The sequence below is a fragment of the Phytophthora sojae genome (genome assembly GCF_000149755.1).
Source record: "Phytophthora sojae unplaced genomic scaffold PHYSOscaffold_4, whole genome shotgun sequence".
Classification (NCBI taxonomy): Eukaryota; Oomycota; class Peronosporomycetes; order Peronosporales; family Peronosporaceae; genus Phytophthora; species Phytophthora sojae.
In genome coordinates this window covers 688,619-707,429 of record NW_009258118.1, presented here as the reverse complement: position 1 = coordinate 707,429, position 18,811 = coordinate 688,619, and the positions used below count along the sequence as shown (strand labels likewise).

General features: G+C 52.0%; 5 protein-coding genes across 5 annotated transcripts; 2 read left to right on the top strand and 3 right to left on the bottom strand.

The window, feature by feature from the left end:
* Positions 1–1,732: 1,732 nt before the first annotated feature.
* On the bottom strand, positions 1,733–3,890 carry PHYSODRAFT_285820 (hypothetical protein). The gene has a single exon (XM_009527416.1). It carries the CDS (start codon positions 3,792–3,794, stop codon positions 2,520–2,522), a length of 1,275 nt encoding a protein of 424 aa, XP_009525711.1. The 5' UTR covers positions 3,795–3,890; the 3' UTR covers positions 1,733–2,519.
* An 871-nt stretch (positions 3,891–4,761) lies between these two features.
* PHYSODRAFT_247942 (hypothetical protein) lies at positions 4,762–5,325 on the top strand (the record flags this gene model as incomplete). The annotated part of the gene is made up of 1 exon (XM_009527415.1): positions 4,762–5,325. One exon carries the CDS (start codon positions 4,762–4,764, stop codon positions 5,323–5,325), a length of 564 nt encoding a protein of 187 aa, XP_009525710.1.
* A 1,858-nt stretch (positions 5,326–7,183) lies between these two features.
* PHYSODRAFT_440880 (hypothetical protein) lies at positions 7,184–7,414 on the bottom strand (the record flags this gene model as incomplete). The annotated part of the gene is made up of 1 exon (XM_009527414.1): positions 7,184–7,414. A coding segment is annotated over one exon (231 nt), but the record flags the coding sequence as incomplete, so codon positions are not given.
* Positions 7,415–12,991: 5,577 nt separating this feature from the next.
* On the bottom strand, positions 12,992–14,888 carry PHYSODRAFT_330711 (hypothetical protein; the record flags this gene model as incomplete). The annotated part of the gene is made up of 4 exons (XM_009527413.1): positions 12,992–13,000; positions 13,086–13,301; positions 13,369–13,486; positions 14,632–14,888. 4 exons carry the CDS (start codon positions 14,886–14,888, stop codon positions 12,992–12,994), a joined length of 600 nt encoding a protein of 199 aa, XP_009525708.1.
* A 498-nt stretch (positions 14,889–15,386) lies between these two features.
* On the top strand, positions 15,387–16,772 carry PHYSODRAFT_300026 (hypothetical protein; the record flags this gene model as incomplete). The annotated part of the gene is made up of 1 exon (XM_009527412.1): positions 15,387–16,772. The coding sequence occupies one exon, from the start codon at positions 15,387–15,389 to the stop codon at positions 16,770–16,772; it is 1,386 nt and encodes a 461-aa protein (XP_009525707.1).
* Positions 16,773–18,811: the final 2,039 nt, after the last annotated feature.

Here is an 18,811-nt window from a genome sequence, read left to right as displayed (position 1 = left end):
AGTGTTGCAGTAAAACTGGTGGAAAATTGTCGTCGAGGGGAAAGCTTTGCATACGGTGTGCGTGTACATGTACTGAATGCGGTGTTGTTTAGTTGTGAGGATTGCACGCTAGCGATTTTTTAAACGCAAGACAAAGTTATTAGCACCACCACGCACTGCGTCCAAGCTGAAAACGCGAACGCGAGCGCAGCAGTACAAACTTTGTTCGTCCCTGAAACCCCTCGGTAGGCGTACCAGTATGCACTATGCATGTGGGACGCTGGAGCCAATTCCGGCGCCAAATTTGCAAGATGGGGTGCAGTAGGCTCCTACAGACACTGAAAGAGGGTGTGGGGGTCAGCGATGTCCGCGTTATGGTTCCGTACAATTGCATTTCGGTGAAGGCAGGGCAAGACCCACTGCATCATGCTCGATCGCTTCGTAGATGCCGTTTTAATGCGATACCCGCGCAACCTCACCACAAAATTTACAACAACAAAAGAAGTGTCCTCAAAAACGTCCTCATTGGCCTACCTAAACAGAGGGCGATCTACTAATAAAATGTATATTTTTCTCACCAATCGCATCGTTTCACTTCTCTCATTGGCCAAAACCCTTTCAATACAAATCAACACGCAACAGTTCGCAATCGCCGACGTGGCAAAAGCTCGGCGCTCCAATATGGCGCGGCTCGACTTCTTCCGGTGCGTGCTCTCTCGTCTCCCAGCGCCCCGCAGCTCTTCAAACTTCTTCCACATGGCCTCCTCCTTGTCGCGCTCCCACCCATGTAACCCCCACCTCCTAACTCGCCGTGCTTCCCCCTCCGCAGGCACCTGCCGGACGACCTGCAAGTGCACACGTACAGCGGCTCCTTCTTCTCGCTGCTGTCCTTCGTGGCCATGGGCCTGCTGCTGGTGACCCACTGGGAGGCCTACCGGCTGCAGAGCACGCGCACCACCGTGGTCATGGACGAGCACCAGGAGGACCGACTACGCGTCAACTTCAACGTGAGTCTGCTCAACGTGCCGTGCGCCGTGGCCAGCGTGGACCTGGAGGACCACATGGGCCAGCGCTTCACGAACCTCACGCGCCACATCCGCCACTTCCGGCTGGCGTCGGACCGCGAGCACGACCAGGTGCAGCGCCTGGACGAGGTGGTCATCGACAACCACGAGAAGGGCATCCCCGTGTGGGGCGGCGTGCACCGGGACACGCAGACCAGCGTGCACTACTCGACGCCGCTGACCTCCAAGAATTTCGACGACTTCATGGCCAAGTACGAGCTCGTGCTCGTCAACTTCTACGCGCCCTGGTGTCCGTTCTGCCACCAGCTCCACCCCGAGTGGGAGCGCGCGGCGGCGCAGCTGCCCGACCACCCGGAGTACAGCGAGATGGTCCGCATGGCCTCCGTGGACTGCACGGACCCCGACGCCGTGTGGCTCTGCCGCCGCGCGCACATCCGCGCGTTCCCGTCCATGCTCATCTACATGTACGGCAGCACGTCCACCAGGTACATCTACAACGGCCCGCGCAAGACGGAGCACCTGCTGCAATTCCTCGACCTGTTCTTCCGCCGTCTCGAGCCGGACGCCGATTTCGCTGAGGAGGTGAACATGAACAACAACCGACTGGGGCTTCCCCTGCCTGTGCGCGTGAACGAGGAGAACCTGGAGGGAATCGACTTCAAGAAGCGCCGTCCGTCGGCGACAATGCAGTCGGGAGCGGTGGAAGGCTGCGAGATCTCGGGAAGTATCAGTGTGAACCGAGTCCCGGGTATGCTGGTGTTCACGGCGCGCTCCGACGAGGTGTCGTTCAACGCCCAAGCCGTCGACGTCTCGCACGTCGTCAACCACTTCTCGTTTGGCCAGGTGCGACGCACCGAAAACTTGTTCGCTGGAGCCGTTGGTCTGCTGGCTGCGCCGTCGAACCGTTTCCCGCTGGACAAGAAGACGTACACCATTGAGAGCGAGAACGTCACGGTGCAGCACTTCCTAAACGTACGTGGTGGTGTATCCTTGCCTCCATTGAGTTGCTGTATCACTTACGTAGACTGACCTTTATGCTGTCGATTGGTGCGAACAGGTGGTCGGCTTTGACAACCAGGACAACACGCGGAAGACGCACCTGCAGCAGCGATCGTACGAGTTTTCGGCGACAACGACCCAGTACGAGGACAAGCAGCCGTCTGCGCTCTTCACCTTCGACATCTCGCCGCTGGTGGTCCAGATCACGTCAGACAGCATCCCGTTCTACCACTTCATCACGCACCTGTGCGCAGTGATCGGCGGTGTCTTCACCATCCTTGGCCTGGTGGACTCGGGCGTGTTCCACGCCATGAACTCCATCAAGAAGAAGCAGCAGCTTGGCAAGCTGTCGTAGAGAGTGGTAAGTTGGTTCACAACACACTGTGCGGTGAACATCATACCCATGCATGTTTAAACTGCAGAAGATAAGAACAAGAAAAATGAAAAACAAGGGAAATCACACCAATCTATTTCATTGTCCTAGCTCGAGACTTGACGATCTTGGAAGTCAGCTATTTACTTGGGCCTTTGCGCATCGAGGTAGTACTTGACAGCATCAAGCTTTCTAAAGTGTTGGGTGACTGTGAAGCCCCACACATAGATGTTTCCAATAGCGCAGCTAACCGAGATCAACATCAGGGGTAAGAACGGGTAGCGGCTACCGATTCTCGGAATGTACGGAAACACCGCAGCCAGCAAGGCAAGACCCGCCAGTCCAGCAAGAAACACCCGCTCAAAGAGAGACATCTGCACAGCCGTGACCTTGATGTGACGCTCTTTCAGCGACTGCTTGAGAAGCGGGACGAGCACAACCTCCGCCAGAAGAGCGTGACACGCACCCAGCAGCACCTTCGACCCCTGCTCAGCGGGTGTGAACAGCAGCGGGAAGAGCGAGACGGTAGCGACGCCAGACGCGAATCTGTACAGCCTCATGCTAGCGACGCTGTCAGCGGCCATTAGCGCCATGGGAAGCGTCACTTGAAGAATCGCCTTCTCGTGCACGTGGTAGCCCAGCAGGAACGAGCACAGCATGCAGTACGCAAGCGCACTGGTAAAGAGCGACGAGTCCGGGTACCTCCAGATACTTCGCAGCACCGGAGTCATCATCACGAACGTTAGAACAGCACACACCAGCGGCGACACAGTGGGGAGCACTGCGAAGCTGGCCTCCTGCACGAGTCCACCGCTCATAAGCGCGACTCCCTCGGTCGAGGCCGGGAAGCCCAGAATCACCAGCACCTTGTCGAGGAACGCGTACAGCGCCCACACATTAGGGGCCCAGTACGCGTGGCACAGTCCTCTCTGCACGGGGAACAGTCGAGACAGGATCTGCTTCATGCCGGCGATCGGGTCTTCGTGGTCCCACAGAATGGATCCGAATGCGAGCGCGAACACCGCCAGCACCATCACCCCGAGACGCACAAAGTTCACGACCGAGAACACCACGTTGCCGTCGTGCAGATCCTGAATCGTCTCGTGCACGTCGGTGCTCGAGATGGATCTCTTCCTCAGCACCTTCCCATTGTTATCTTCATCGTCATCAGACGACCCCGAGTCGGCCTTCTTGACGTAGCAGTAGTGGCCCAGCAGGTAGATGAAGTACAGCGGCGCCACGTACAGGTAAATGTGCTTGAACATGAGCAGCACGGCGTAGAGGAAGGCGCCCTGCAGGTCCTGCTGCAGCCGGAACTTGGTGGCCGACAGGATGAGCAGCCCGAGCAGCATGCCGTTGTACTGGAAGTGGATGTGGTCCACGTACAGCAGCCCCGCGTCCAGCACCGTGACGAGCATGATGGCGAGTCTCTTGGCCCTGGAGAACGCCCACTCCGTCGTGGTGACCGTGGGCCAGGACGAGCAGTACGCGTGCAGCGCGTAGAACAGCACCACGTCGGACGCGACGACGCTGAGTCGCTGGAAGAGCAGGATGGAGGGAGAGAACACGGGCGTGGAGCTGAGCACCAGCATGCTCTTGTCCACTGCAGCGGCCGCAAAGCTCAGCGCGTACTCGAAGTAGGCGAAGAAGGGCGGGTAGTCGAGCGTCCACTCGCTCGTGGCCTCATGGTACCACCGGCGGCGCGGCAGCTCGTGCGTGAGGCTCAGCCAGTTGCGGTGCACCTCGAAGTCCGTGCTGGTGTAGGACGGCAGCAGCAGCAGCTTGAGCGCCACGGAGAAGACGAAGAGCGCCACGAGCGGCGCGTCCAGCCGCTGCTTCTGGCGCCGCACCTCGGTTCGGGGCGTCATGCTGGACTGTGTGTATTGTATGATAGGGATGAATACATGTAGGGCTGCGATTGGCGGATAATGCGGTGGCGGTTGACGAATGGGAGGGAAGTTGAAGTTGACATGCATTCCTTGGGACGCTGCACTGGATCGGGGACGCACTTGGCCTTTGCCGTGGAGAGAAGAGAAGCTGGAGAGAAACATGGCGGGCGAAAGCCGTGAGCAGACGGAGGACGCGGCGGCAGCGGCTGCTACTGCTACTGCTACTGCTACTGCTACTGCTACTGCTACTGCTACTGCTACTGCTGAGAGTGCCGCAGCTGAGGAGCAGAGCTGCTGCTGCGAGCCCGTAGCTAAGAAGCTAAAGACGCGGCGCGGAGACGACGACGTTCGGTGCGGGACGGTGTCGTACAAGCTCACGGTGGAGGCGCACAAGACCGTGTTACGGCTGGAGCGGACGTACCCCAACTGGTCGGACGCCCGGACCGAGCTGCCCGAGGTCTTCCACGGCACGAAGTGGGCGTGCATCACTGCGGAGATGCGCGCCCGCTTCCCCCAGCTCAAGATTAATCGCGGCACGCTGAGTCGCATCTGCACGCGAGCCAAGCGCACCAGTGAGCTGAAGGAGCTGCGCGCGCTCAAGGAGGACCACGACACCAAGGCGGGGCTCAAGGGGAAGGAAGGGAAAGCCGACGACGGCTCCGTGCTGAAGGAGGAACTCTCCAAGCTGCGCACGCATTTGCAGCTGCAGCTGGAGGATGCGAAAGAGGCGACGGAGGAGCTCACCAAGGCGCGCACGCAATTGCAGGTGCAGGAGGAGGAGACGAAGCGGGCCCAAAAGCAACTCAAAAAAGCAGAACAGCACGTTGTGGTGCTGCAGCACATGATGTCTCTCAAAGAAGCGGAAGCCAGCCAGCTCAAGTTCGAAACCAACGCCCTGAGGGTCCAGATGCGACGTGAAAGGCGCAAGGCGGCAACGTTCGGAAGACAGCTTGACGCTGCGAACGCCCGCAATACCGAGCTGCAGCAAATGCTGTGCGAGGGCGCTGAAGACGACGAGGACACGCAGGAGACGCAAGGAAGCGAGCAAACGGAGGGCTGAAGATGCTGAGCCATGTAGTTGATACATTTGCTGTAGTTCAGGACAGATTATGAGAATAGCTTTTACTGCTCTGCTTGGTCAATCTCTTCTTCTACATTTTATGCTAAAAAGTGCAGCTTGTCGTTCACTTTACCTCAACTTTAACCACAATATATCGAACCCCTGCTTACAATCAGCAAACGTACAACTAACAGTGAGTTATTGTCTAGTAAATTCTACTAACAGCAAAACGCCCCACACTACCGTCATGCCATTTCCATTCGAGTATTTTCAAATATTTACGCGCCTGCTACATTAGAAGTGTAACGAGTCTGCTAACGCCAGCTCGCCAGCGGGCCGTCGCCCGTAGTGCTTTTGCTGTGTCCACGCCAAGGTCCGCTACCATGAGGGGTTTGTCACTTCAACATCAACACCTGTGGGCCACCGCAAAGCAACCGGGACCTACGCCCCTATTTATTAACCTCAGTACAACCAGGGCAGCTCGTTGTCGTTCTGCGACTCGCTCTCGTCGTTCGTCAGCTCGTCCACGTCCGGCAGCTCGTTCTCGTCCGTCAGCTCGACATCGTCCGACAGCTCGCCGTGCGCCGCTGCAAGGGCTGCGGGTGCCCCCACTTGCTCTCGTCCGGGTACAAACCCAAGTGAGCGCCGCTAGCTCGCGCGGCGACGGAGCACGCCACCCGTCGCGCGCTGCTCACCACTCTCTTCGATCCGTTCCTCGGACCACTGCCCACGGCGCGACCCTCTAGCCCAAAGATCCTTCATGTGCGGTTCTCGGCATGGTTGCCACTTCGGGCTGTTGGGCTCTGCAACCGCTGCCGCGATCACCGTCTGGCATGGCTACATTTCATACCTGTTACAGAAGGCTCGTTGTTGCAAGTTGCTCTACAGTAGTCGGAGACTAAAAGAAAGATATCAGCCATCAGACCACAACGAGCACCTGAATCAACGCAAATGATTGTCTGAAGTTCATATCAGCTCGTTTTGCACTTGATAAAGAGAAAATCGTCGCCGCCATTGTTAGCCGCATGTCGATAACTTCACCTACAGATACTCGCAAAAGGTATTTTATCGTTTTGCTGTCCCGCTCTCAGGTGACACACCTGCCTGCTCCAACGTTGCGTAAAACCAAGTCTACTCGTAAAGTTAAATTGCATGGCGTGAGCCATGCAATGAGTTTGCTGAGTGTGGTTCTTCCCACCGAATATGTGTGCTTATTTAGCCACAGACGAGTTACTGTGCTGCTTCGCTGATGACCTTGGCCTTTTGGTCGTGCCATTCTTCAATGCCAAAGTTTGCACGTGCACACGGCAGGGATCAAAGCAAATAAGCACCACAATTCCACCCGAGAATAGGTTACGCGAAGATGCATTATTAAATTACATGTATACCTGTTACGTACGTATAAAGGGTCCTACCTACATGTACCAAGTTGAGCTGCAAACATTGTTCAGCCATGATTACCGTGTCGTTTGGCTCGCCAAAATCAACGGATCAACCTAACGTATTGTATTTCTACCTTGCAGGCTAGCTCCGAATCGACAAGCGCGCGACACTCTGCGTTTGGTACTTGTCTCCCGCTTTCCGGGAGGCAAACAAGTAGTTAGACTGAATCGACTCGAGCTGCTGCGTCGAGAATTCAAGGACATCACGCACCAGTTGAACACTATGCTAGCACAACTTAAAAGTTTTGCGTAGACCGCATCATATAGGCCCCAACTAGGTGCAGCGTAAAATTGACATTGACTATCTTCGTATATTCTCGCGCAACAGCTCAACTTCCGCTCGATAATGCAGTTGTAGGCTCCCGACGCTTTTTTCACTCGACCATTTGGTGAATACGTGAAACGAAACGCTTGGTTTTCTTGCATCGTCCCTTGTGCTTCCTCTTGACCTCCGGGTCCAGGCAGTGCGCCACCTTCAGCAGACAAATGTTCGCGTACGTGACGCTGTCCGACCCGCATTGAGGCATAAAGTCGCGTTCGCAGAGCGTCGGGCACCTGTCTTCGGGATCGACCGTAGTGGAATTGATTCGCGCGCTGGTTCCTGTCAGCTGCAGCAGCGCCACGGCCGCCAAGATCGCCAGCTTGTTCATGGTGATGCAGTCGTCGATTGTCTGCTACTGCTTTTGCTGTTCGGAGCAAAACCCAAAGTGAGGAGGCGGAGGAGGAATGGCGTCGAGCCGCAAGGAAGCCAGGTGCTTGGCTTGATCATCCGTGATCGGGTTAATGATGGGACTGACACAAACAAGGCAACGCTGGCGTCTGTACGGATTGATTGGGGAGCCAGTTGGTAAGCACTTTGCTGTGGGAAAACGTCAAAAGGTGTATGAATTTGAAACGTTTTGTCAAAAGCGTTAACTCGTGTCATTAGGTGTATGCTAGGTTGTCGGTATGACAGTATGTGTATGTGGTTCCAAGCGCACTAAGGTGCATCATAAAGCTGCATCAGCAACGAATGCGGTGACTGGTGTGTGGGCTTAGATCCAAATCCATAAAACCCGGGGTTAGGAAGGCTTCTACCTGATGCAACTAGCAGCGAACACGGTCAACTAATAATAGCATATAGAGCAACTGTACTCGACAACTTCGCTATTGTGGCTACAAGGAACTACCAACGCAAACCGCAAGCGTCTATAGCATGGCTGTACTAGGTAGGTTTTGCATCTGAATTTCGGAGGTGAAGGAGCTCTAGTGAGAGCCCCCAACCGGGGGAGAGTGTAGGTATTATAGAACTGTGGCAACGCTGAGGCCTGGCTACAATGGATAACGACGTTCATTGTAGTCCCTCAGTCGTACAATTCGCTATCAAAGTCATGGGCACCACGAACCGGACGAGCGTGTCGTTAATAAACTACTGTGCATGGAAGCTCGATCCTGGGTCTGTATGACCCGACCTCGGCCGAAATACCGCGGCAACCAAAACGTGTGTCAGTACGTGTATGATGAGACATGACGCGACGTGACGCCCACGACCACTACACCTATTGACAAACGTTTTCCCAACGCATACACCTTTTGACGTTTTCTCCTTTGCTGTCTTGGTGGAACACTCGATTACGGTACACACTCTTTTGCTCTGCACACGCGAGTAGAACGTGGGGGTCACTCCCTCGTTTACGCTGGGCTATATCGCACATTCATAATATTATGCGTTCTGACTCGCAACTCGACTCGTACTTTATAATCTCCCCTATTGCCTTCGATAAATCGATATATCAATATAAGACCAAAGTGAGGCTTCTGACGTCGTTGCCGTCGTGATGTACGAACACTACGGATGTACTAGTAATTAGTAACCTCGTACGTCGAGCAAACGTCGGATAGAGGGTGCCGATGAAATTACCTTCTTATAATGCGCCATGATCAGGCGTCAGAAGCTTTGCGTGCCGACCGCCGTTACTTTGCGCGTTCTCGCCCCTGTGGTGACCACAGGGACGAGAACCACAGGCTGTGGTGGCTTATCTGGACCTCCTTCAGGTTATTATAGACCTGATAAGGCTCGCACGAATCCATGAAGTTGAAAGTGAAATATTTAAGTACTAAAGCGGTACAGTGACCTTACGTGCCCTTGACAAGTGCACAATACCTGTACTGTACACACAGTCAGTCAGCCACTGGATTCGGTCCGCTCTATAGCTCTATGGTGCCGTCTCTCAGTCAGAACATCAGCTGTCGTTAGAAGCTTTTGCTTTGTCAGGAGCTGTGGACCTGTTGTAAATACGTGATAATATTTGTGCTCTTCACCAATTCTGTCAGTCGATTAGGCTGGCTAATTCAAAGTCAAATCCTAGAATAATCATTGAGTAAGCGACTTGCCCTGCGATGCGCGAGCGAAAAGCTCGATTTAAGCTTGATTTACACGGGAAATCGTGGATTGGCGGTTGCAAATGCGCCATTCCAACGATAATCAAAGCCTGGGCGACAGTACAGAATAGCATCCAATACCATCGAAGTAAGGGTCGTTGGGTTATGGTAAAACAACGAATTACGATGAAGTTAAAATACAAAACAACGATTTACGCCTTCGTTTAGACAGAATGAGAGCAAAGCACAAAGGATTGTAGTTTACATTACCGAGTGCAACCAACTCGGCAACTGTAGTGTCCTTGCTAATTACCCTACGCACATCTTGGCCCGCCGTGTAGGGTGAGGGGTACTCGACGTTGATGCCGCGCTCGCCCTGAGTGCTACCAAGGTTGACCGCAAAAAAATAGTTTAAAAATACATAGCGCCCCGTACTAGGGTTCCGCGAAGGCTGGGACAGGAGGATTTAGTATAAACCCCTTCTTTTTATTTTTTATTTTTATCAATTGCTTTTCTTATTAGCTACGGTCATCTCCTGCGCCTGCTTCGCAGCCACAGCATCTATCCGGAAATTTGCCTGTTTGCTTTTTAATTTTGTAATGCATTGTCGGTTGATATCTTGCATCTACAGTTTTACTTGGTTGAGATCTGTTTGCAGTTTGTAGAAAATGCATGCTATTGTACAGTCCGCCTCAATCGTTCTCTTTGCTTCACTTCGTCCATCCGTACCCAGCTCAATTTGTGTACTGATTCATACCAGTGTCGTCGGTAGCACACCGGTTCGATCTGCCCACGCATATAAACCTTTTGGATGGAGGGCCCAGTGCGGCACCGGAGTCGTACCGGTTTCAAGAAAATATACCAGTTAGATGTCAGGAGGGGTCATCGTTTGACTTGACGTACCACGGATATAATCCTATTTGGTCTAACGTTGCTTCCTATCCCAGTATAATCCTATTTGGTCTGCAATAGCACCACTAACGTTGCTTCCTATCCCAGAACATGTCATAATAACCGTTGATAAAACTCTGTAAAATGCGAACCGCGTTCATATTTAGGGTTGGGCATGATTGATGGTGCGGCTGTTCTGTTCACAGGTCGAAGACCTGTGCTTGGCCCCGGCAAAAAACTTGTAACTTTCCAAAACCGGGTACCAAACCGGGTCTCTCTTTCTTAATTGTAATGTTTAAGCTAATATCTGCCGGAATCGGGTACCCGTCGATAAATGCTAAGATTTATGCACATTATTTACCAAAGGTTGATACTAATCATTTATTATTGACCACAACCTGCATTCAAACACTTACGGACGCTCTAGTACAGTATGAGAGCGTCATGGCTTCGCTGAAGGTGTATCAATTTGCGCCATAATCGACCAAGCTTAGCTGAAGATGAACAACATGACTTGTCTGCATTTTTTTACATGTCAATTTGCTCAATACCCAATCACTCTTAGCCGAAGATGCCCAACCTCGTGTCTGTCGCCAAACCAATCAGCTCAACTCGACAGTGACACGAGCATCGTTCGTTTGAACAAGACTTTTTTCCCTGCGATGAAGCACCCACTTCCAAGGAATTGGCCCATTAGCGTATTTCTCATTCCGCGATTTATCCCCCAAGCCCTCAAGTTAAAAGTTTGCTTGTTTGTTTTGTTTTTGAATTGAGGATCATTATTGTCACTTAGCTAACATCCTCAAGTTAATGGTCAAAATCAGCGCACCATGCGTCTCTCCTTCGTTCCGCTACTGTAGTTCTCTCGTCTGATCGTTAGCACACAACAGTACAAAAATGAGCACAGTATACCTTACCTGCAAAATGAATGAAATAGCTCTCTCGTTGCTGGCGCCAACGCAGTCATTGGACGCTGACCAGGGTGTTATGTCACCGATCATCAGATCAGGCAACCTCAATTGGTGACTTTCGGCTCCTGAGAACCCACCACGATAAAGAAGAGCGGGGCTTGCTGGTTACCAGCCTCACAAAGGTTTGGCTGAAACATCATTTCCGTATCGATACACTTCGATGTGCGCAACTATTTGTTCAATTACGCATTCTCGGGCAGATGCTGCGGCTGCGAGCAGGCGCAGTAGATGCCCACGTTAGAATCAACTAGAGAGTTAGTTGGGCTGGTAGTGCTTTTAAGGATTAAAACAAAACAACTTTGGGATTTACTCAATTATTATCCGTTATCATCGTCCATGAAACTATTCGTCGACCTGTGTACCCTCCCGGAGCAACGCTCCGGGTTGCCTATAAGCATAGCTCGTGCGTAAGCTTGTAACCTGTTTCTTTCTACTCCGTATTATTACAGCCGTGCAGCTCTAGGTATAAACTCTATAATTTAGGATTGCTTATTCAGATTTGAGCAGCTTTGACGAGAAAGTATCAGCTCTGGAGCTTGATACATGGTTCACCAGGTGGTGAATCACCACCAATGTAGATGGCATATCCGTATACATGTACTGTGTACAACCGGTGATTCTGCTGTGCCTTACGAGGTGACAATCGACCATCATCCCTTACTTACAAGTTGTACGAAACGTTGTAAGTTACAACGTTTCGTACGCACCTCGTGATTTTTCATTTGGCTCTGCACGCTGACTCCCCACTTTCTCTTTTGAACCCAGCGCGCACAAGCGACAACATCTCCAACTCTATACATGTAGTATAATTACGACGAGAAGAAGCGATGAATATCAACAAGTTGGTTGTCATGGTGCTTATGGGACTGCTCCAGCTCACAAGCACGAGCGCGAAAGCTTCTACCAAGACCCCTATCCGGAAGACAAGTGTCCGACGCTCTGCGAACGCGATTTAAGCCCCGTATGTGGTTCCAACAACGTCACCTACGCCAACGAGTGCATGCTAGAGGTTGCGCACTGCTTGGACCCCAAGATCAATCGGCTGGGCAGGGGAAGATGCCACAAGTGAGAAGTAAAGCGGCGCTGTAGCAGACGACTGATCTCGCCAACAGTTGAGTCTAACGTGAATGTATGAAGTGACCTCGATATCTCCCCCAGTTTGACTTAGTTTGCTTAGTAGAGGTACTTCAGCACGGCATGAACTCCGACGCTGAGTCTCTTTCATCTGTCTCCGACCGGTAAAGTGAAGTGTCGTACTTCGCTAATATGGACCGAGTAATTAATACCAAAGTGCTCGTCGAGTTAGACGCATTTCTTATCCAAAATCGTACTCTGGGCTATGGAGAATGAGTATTAATACTACTGTACTTCCTGACAAGGTCAACGGGTTAGCTGTTTTACTCATATCGTTATCGTTGATGGAAGTTTGTAATTAATTAGAAGCCTTTATAGCTACCTTGTAGAAACCCACAAACAAGTTTGTGGATCCCCACCCAATACGAATCTCGCCGGCACCTAAAGCAAAACTGAAGGCGCGATCTTCCCGCATTTATCACAACATAAAATGCGGGCCCAAATATATATAAGTTGAGTATACTCGACGATATGTACATTGGAGCTCTTTGTTTTTTGGTTTTCTTAAACAAAGGTTTGGTCTGCTTCACTTTGTTATGCAGTAACTACGAAAATGATGTGCTATTCTGGCCCCACTACCTTCGTATCCTTTATAAGCTCTCATTCGAGCAACAACTTCTATCTCTGGGTCGAATATATTATGTGAAAACTGCCGTAAGTTGCTCAAGAGCCAACCTAAGGTATAGAACTTAACTGTTTTGGGTTCATTGGGTTAAGATAATGGAGAGCGAAAAACAGCAACTATATTTTCTTTTCTTGTGGCCCAAACTTGTCCGTGTACTTCGGAGTTTTGCTTTGAGCACACCACGTCACAGTGGTTTCCTTGGAAACAATTAGCACTGAATGTTGGACGGCTCGCCAGTGCAATTACCGGTGCTCGAAGGTTACACAGAAATGCATTAAGTGTTTAAAAAAATAAAACTTGGGGAAATTGGCTGGCTCGTTGGTGTACAAAACTTACCTTAGGCCCAAAGGTGGACGTGCCCTGAAACTTGATCTTGGCATTGTCTTGCAACTGAGTCAAATTCAGCTGGACGCCAGTAGGCACCCGAAGGGAGTCGATGACGATGGTTTTGCATGCACTCACATATGTGTTGTTGACGTAGTCTCCAGTGAGAGTGCACTTGCCCGTGAAGACAGGCGGAGTCTGCTTCTGTGATTCGTCCGAGCCCCCAGACTTTTGGGCAGGGTCGTAGTTACCAGAATTGGTTTGGGTTGCCTTGAGTGGGGGAGTCTTGGGAGACTTCAGCGCTACTTGCTGCCGTTTGATCGGCGGGCATGACTTCACCTTGCTTGTAGGCGGAGCTGGCGTCAACTTGGACCTGGGTAAGGGCGTTGGTGCCCGCGTCGATGGCCGTGGCGCTTACCAACAAAGACACGGCGAAGAAGGCGGAGACAAGCTTCATCGTGATCGAAAGAGCAGGAAGAAGAAAAAAGCAAAGTGAGGATGATCTTTGCATCGCGAGCCCATTGCACGAACGGCTAGAAGATTCACCGTCACGTTAAAAACATCTGCCGCGCGTTCGTTGAACAAACTTCGTTCATAATGACTAATACTGTTTACTACTGTACGAGATAATCAATCTCCGAAAAGACAGTTCTTCGCCTCGGCTCAGTTCGTGAGGCAAGGTGGGGCAGAAATGCTGCATTGCTATTGTGGCACGTGACATTGCTAGACATTGCTATGCTCCACTAAGCGCTAGCCACGAATTCCTACAATCCACAGCGAAATGCGCCATAAACCTCAAATAATACAGTACACGCAGTGTAAATACATGCAGTGTATTAGTCGGTGTTGTTGTCCTATTGCTACCGGTATGTCAAATAAAAAAATAATTGCAGTTGTACAGTTTCCGCGATCAACCTAAGTTTTCTTGAGACCCTAAACAATTTGGGAGGATCGTATTAGCTGATGTTGTCTTATTGTCAAATGGGGGCATGGTCCATCTCATGATCGGCAATATCACGTTGCATCGTGCAACATGCATGAGGGCCAATGATTTTTCTACCACGGAAAAGAAATAGTAACACGTCCAGTTATTGCGAGTAAATGCAAATCCGCCAACAACGAATGCCCGAAGATTTTTTTCGTACTACACTGTCCGAACTCAAGCGAAAATATTAAAATACCTCGCAAATTTGCTCACGTTGCATAGTGCACGTCCAGTATTCATCGTATTCATCGTGCAATCAGGCGAGAATCAACAGAGTGCTGTGCCGTCAACTTCTCCGCATTCTGTACCTAAGGCCAGTCGGTTTGATCTCGATAAGCGGTCGAAACGAACAGGTACGGTATACTGCAACCCAGCAAAAAAAAGTCTATCGACACGGCAAACTGTGATGCCTCTGATGCGCGACTGATATATGTCTGGCCTGGAAACACACAATCTACTCATGCCTCCTCCCCAATAATAGTATCATCGCATCATACTGAAAATGTACATCCAACTGTATTCTGATTTATCACTGCTCGACCCCAAAACTCTTCCTCTGCGTGTCGCATCTACGTCGAGTGCTTGATGCACTTGCCTTCCGAGAGCTTGGAGATGGTCGCGTTCTCGCAGATGGCGAACTCCAGCAGGCAGTCGTTGCCGTACGTGACGCCGTCCGAGCCGCACACGGGCATGAAGTCGCGCTCGCAGTTGTCGTCGCACTCGGCCGCGCTGCGCTCCTTGGTCATGCTCAGCCGCAGCGTGGCCTCGTCCAGCGCGCAGACGCCCGAGAGCAGCAGCGCCGCCGCCGCCAGAATCGCCGCCTTGATCATTTGTTGCTTTTTACACTGAACTGGACTCTCGAACGGAATGATTTGATGGGACACACAAATAGTCCAGGGGGTATTTTTTGTATTGTACAAAATTTGGTTAAACACACAAATCGTCGTCTAGGGACTATTTTGTATTGCACAAAATTTTGGTCTGGAACTGTCGAAAAGAATGATGGGGCGAGACTATATTTTGGTCCAGGAAGTTGATGTGGGAGTTGCCCCACAACTCGGAAATTTGCGCTCCAGAAGCAAGTATCTGTTGACTACTGCGAAGGTGGTGACCCAGTCAATCGCTGCACTTAAAGGGCTGGGTCATGTGGCGTTGGCAATTTCGATGTATCTGGACCCCTCGCCAGATATCCCGTTCGCTCGGGCGTGCGCGCTGGGGTCGCAGCGGTTGATGCAGCAGCCGAGTGGGTTTCTCCTGGTAGAAGGACCTTCTCGACCTTTTTGAGGAACGACCGTCACTACCACTGCTGGAGCTTTGAGAGGGGGATTATGGAGGCTGCAAAACGCGGCGATTTGGGCACGTTTCGGTGGATCATGGAGCACTTTTCAGGCTGCACGGTGTCGGAAGACGTCGCTAGTGAGGTGTGCCGCAGAGGACATCGTGATATCCTCGAGTATCTGTTGGAGTATGAAAAGGGGGTACAATGTCCAAGTATCCAATACGGACATCGCCACGTAGTTCGTTCCCTGAGGGAGCCTACTGGTATGCTTATGGCTGCAGCGGCGGCGGGAGGTCACAACGAACTCGTCCTCTGGATGTCTTCGATTGACCGCTTTGAGCCAACGAACAAGTACGAAGTCCTGGTAGAGGTCGCGCGTCACGGGGATTTGGATCTACTCAAAAGGTTGTTGGAAATGTGGCGACGACAGCAACCACGACCCCCTGGACTGGACTATGCTGCGCAAGGAGGGAATGTGGAAATGATGAAGTGGTTGAAGGACAAATGCGGTATTATAGACAGTACTGGGAAGCGCGGGGCATTGACGGAAGCGGCGAGAAAAGGTCACGTGGAAGTGGCGAGGTGGTTGGCTGAGAACTATTTTTCGGATCAAGAGAGGGAGGCTCTAACTCAAGCAGCAGGGAATGGTCACTTAGCCATGGTGGAATGGCTGCTTGGAAACGCTCATGCACGCACTACCGAAGCCTTTGCTAAGGCGGTCAAGAACGGTCACTTTGAGGTTGCTCAGTGCCTGCATCGGCATGGTCTTGCCATGTTTACACCTCTAATAATGTACGAGACTGCCAAGAACGGAGACTTGGTGATGATCCAGTGGCTAAGGGAAGCGTTCGCACACAAGCCCAGACTTGACATTTTCCAGACGGATAGGAACAGAAGATCGATGATGGATGCAGCGGCCGAAAGGGGGCACCTCCACGTGATGAAGTATCTGCACGAGATCGCTCGGTCGAGGAAGAACACGAAGACGGTCGTTGGCAAGCGCAAGCGGCAATCGTCTACTCCAGAGCCGCAATTTTCCATCCCGGAATGCACAGAAAACACGATGGCGCTGGCAGTCGGTCACGGTCACGTTCATGTGGTCGAATGGATTCAAGCGAACTACGAGTTGAAGCCCAACGTGAACTCCATGGACAAAGCAGCAGAGCGCGGACACCTCGAAATGCTCAAGTGGCTGGACCAGAACACCGACTGCAAGTGTACCATCAGTGCATTCAATGTCGCCGCCAGACGAGGGCACTTCCGGGTTATCCGGTGGCTGCATTCAAACCAGCCGGAATGCTGCAAGCTCATGGCGATGACGATGGACCCCGCCGCGAGCGTGGGGAACCTTCGACTGGTCAAGTGGCTGCGCAAAAATTGCATTGAAGGGGGCACGTATAGTGCCATGACAGCAGCCGCCAGAGAAGGCCTTTGATGTGGTGCTGTACCTGTATTGGCAGCGGCCGGAGGTGTGCAATTCGACATACGCAAGTCCTGGAAGGGTCTCGAACCGCCACATCGATACCTGGTTACAGGAAAAATGTTCCAACATTGACTTTACCCAACGTTATTGAAGAGGATGAACAGACAATTGTGTCGGGATAATTCATGTTCTATCTATCTACTCCTCTATCTAAGCAGAGATTTTACCTACCAAGGCGTCTACTGTTTTGATAAGTACATCGGGAGCAATCGCGTAGACCTCGTCAGCTTCTCCAGCGCCACAGAGAAGGTAGTCCTCGGACTTGACGCACTCGTCTACGACGATCTGCATGGCATCCTGCTCTCGTAAGCCAACAGGTCCGAGACAACCACGCGAGTATCCAAATACTCGCACCAAAGTCTGCACCAAGCAAAAAACAAGTGGGTCGTTAGATTGAATCAGTGGCAAAATATTTTCCAATATGTGAGCAACGTACCTCTTGATCTGCTAGCGAAATATCCTCTGGGTCTGCTCCCAATAGGGATCCCAGCGCTTGCATATCGATGGACCGAATCCAGTGGCAACACGGCTACAGCGTGCGAAATCCGCCTCGGAGCGTTGGTTTGTTTTCCCTTGCGAATCAATAGGGCGATACTCTTGACCAGCAGTCCAGCACTTTCACTCTCAACGCATCTGAGGAAGCAGGCCTGCACTCCGAGCGCTTGTAAAGCAGCTTTGACGTGCTGTTTCCCAAGCGGTTGGGAGGCGGAGGCGACAGTCCACGAGTATGAGAAGCTTCGACAAGCGTTGAAGCCCTTCATATAGTTCAGGATGTTGTCGCTTACGGAGCAGCCCTCCCCCCTGAAGCTGACGTCAGCTAGGAGGTGCAAGGCGAGTCGTTGAACGGCGTACGCGTCTTTCGCTGCGTACTCCAGTTGGATGCTGGATAGCGGGCGGCTGCCCCAGTCGGAGCATTGTTGCTCCTTGTCCACTTGTTCCCCGAGGCAGGCACGGTAAAGCCTCGACAGTCCCCAGTTCTTAGCAGGAACGTGCCGAAACAAGACGAGATCTTTCAGCTCCAGCAGCAGAGGACGCGGTACAGTATCTCTTCTGTCGAAGAGCGACCCCAGGACGGGAAACGAGTTCTTGATCCTCTGAATGTCGCTCGCCACGCAAAAGCCAATCAGCAGGAGGCGAGATGCGGACGTCCAGATGAAACTCAGCGGTAGAGCGGCAGCTTTGCCAAGGACTTGGACGTCGATCACGTAGACCACCTCCCCCACAGCGAGTTGGTAGATGCTCAAGCCAGCTTGGTCCTCGTCGAATTGATTGCTGGTCAGAAACTGTGGCCGCCACTCGCAGTCGATTCCAACCAGAGCGTTCCAAACCACCCGTTGATCGTCGGGTTTATCGTCCAAGTGTAATGTGGCTTCACACTTCTTCAGATGCTGAACAATGTTCTCAATCCCATCGAGAGAATCGATGTATTTCCATTTGAGCTCGAGTGAATTGTGCTTGCTCAGAGATCGGTTCGTCGCATGGTCAATGGGACTACCCAGCAAATGAGACGATGTCTCACCAGTTGAGCTTCTTGGCGCTACTGCTTGCACAGCAATTCCCGTTGTGCTATGAATCCCAGCAGAGACTTTCTGCAGCCGCTTCAGAGCTTTCGTCATGTTCAACAGTGATAAATGCTTGAAGAGCGTCTGCATCATCTCAGGATCCTGCACCACGATGGCCAACCGCTCAGCGCTCTGCCAGTCACACTGCTGGACGAAATCCGCGAAAATGCGCTTAACCTTTTGCACGTCCTCTGTAGAATTCAGAGTCGTGTGGTCTGGAGTGACCTCGTCAATACGAAACACACGAATCGTCTCGACCACGACGGCATTCCACCGGGGACTGCGAGCAGCAGTCAGTTTGTCGAGGAAACTGAACTTGCCGCTCTCGCCTGTGCCTCTCCACTGCTGTAAATCCCCAGCTCTCAGAGTCAGATCGGACGCTCGAAGAATCAGATTGAGGAACTCCCACCGCTCAGGATCACTAACTAC

Bases quoted from the DNA above. Each gene is read 5' to 3' on its own strand.
- PHYSODRAFT_285820 (XM_009527416.1), bottom strand. From the start codon at position 3,794: ATGCTCGTCACGGTGCTGGACGCGGGGCTGCTGTACGTGGACCACATC.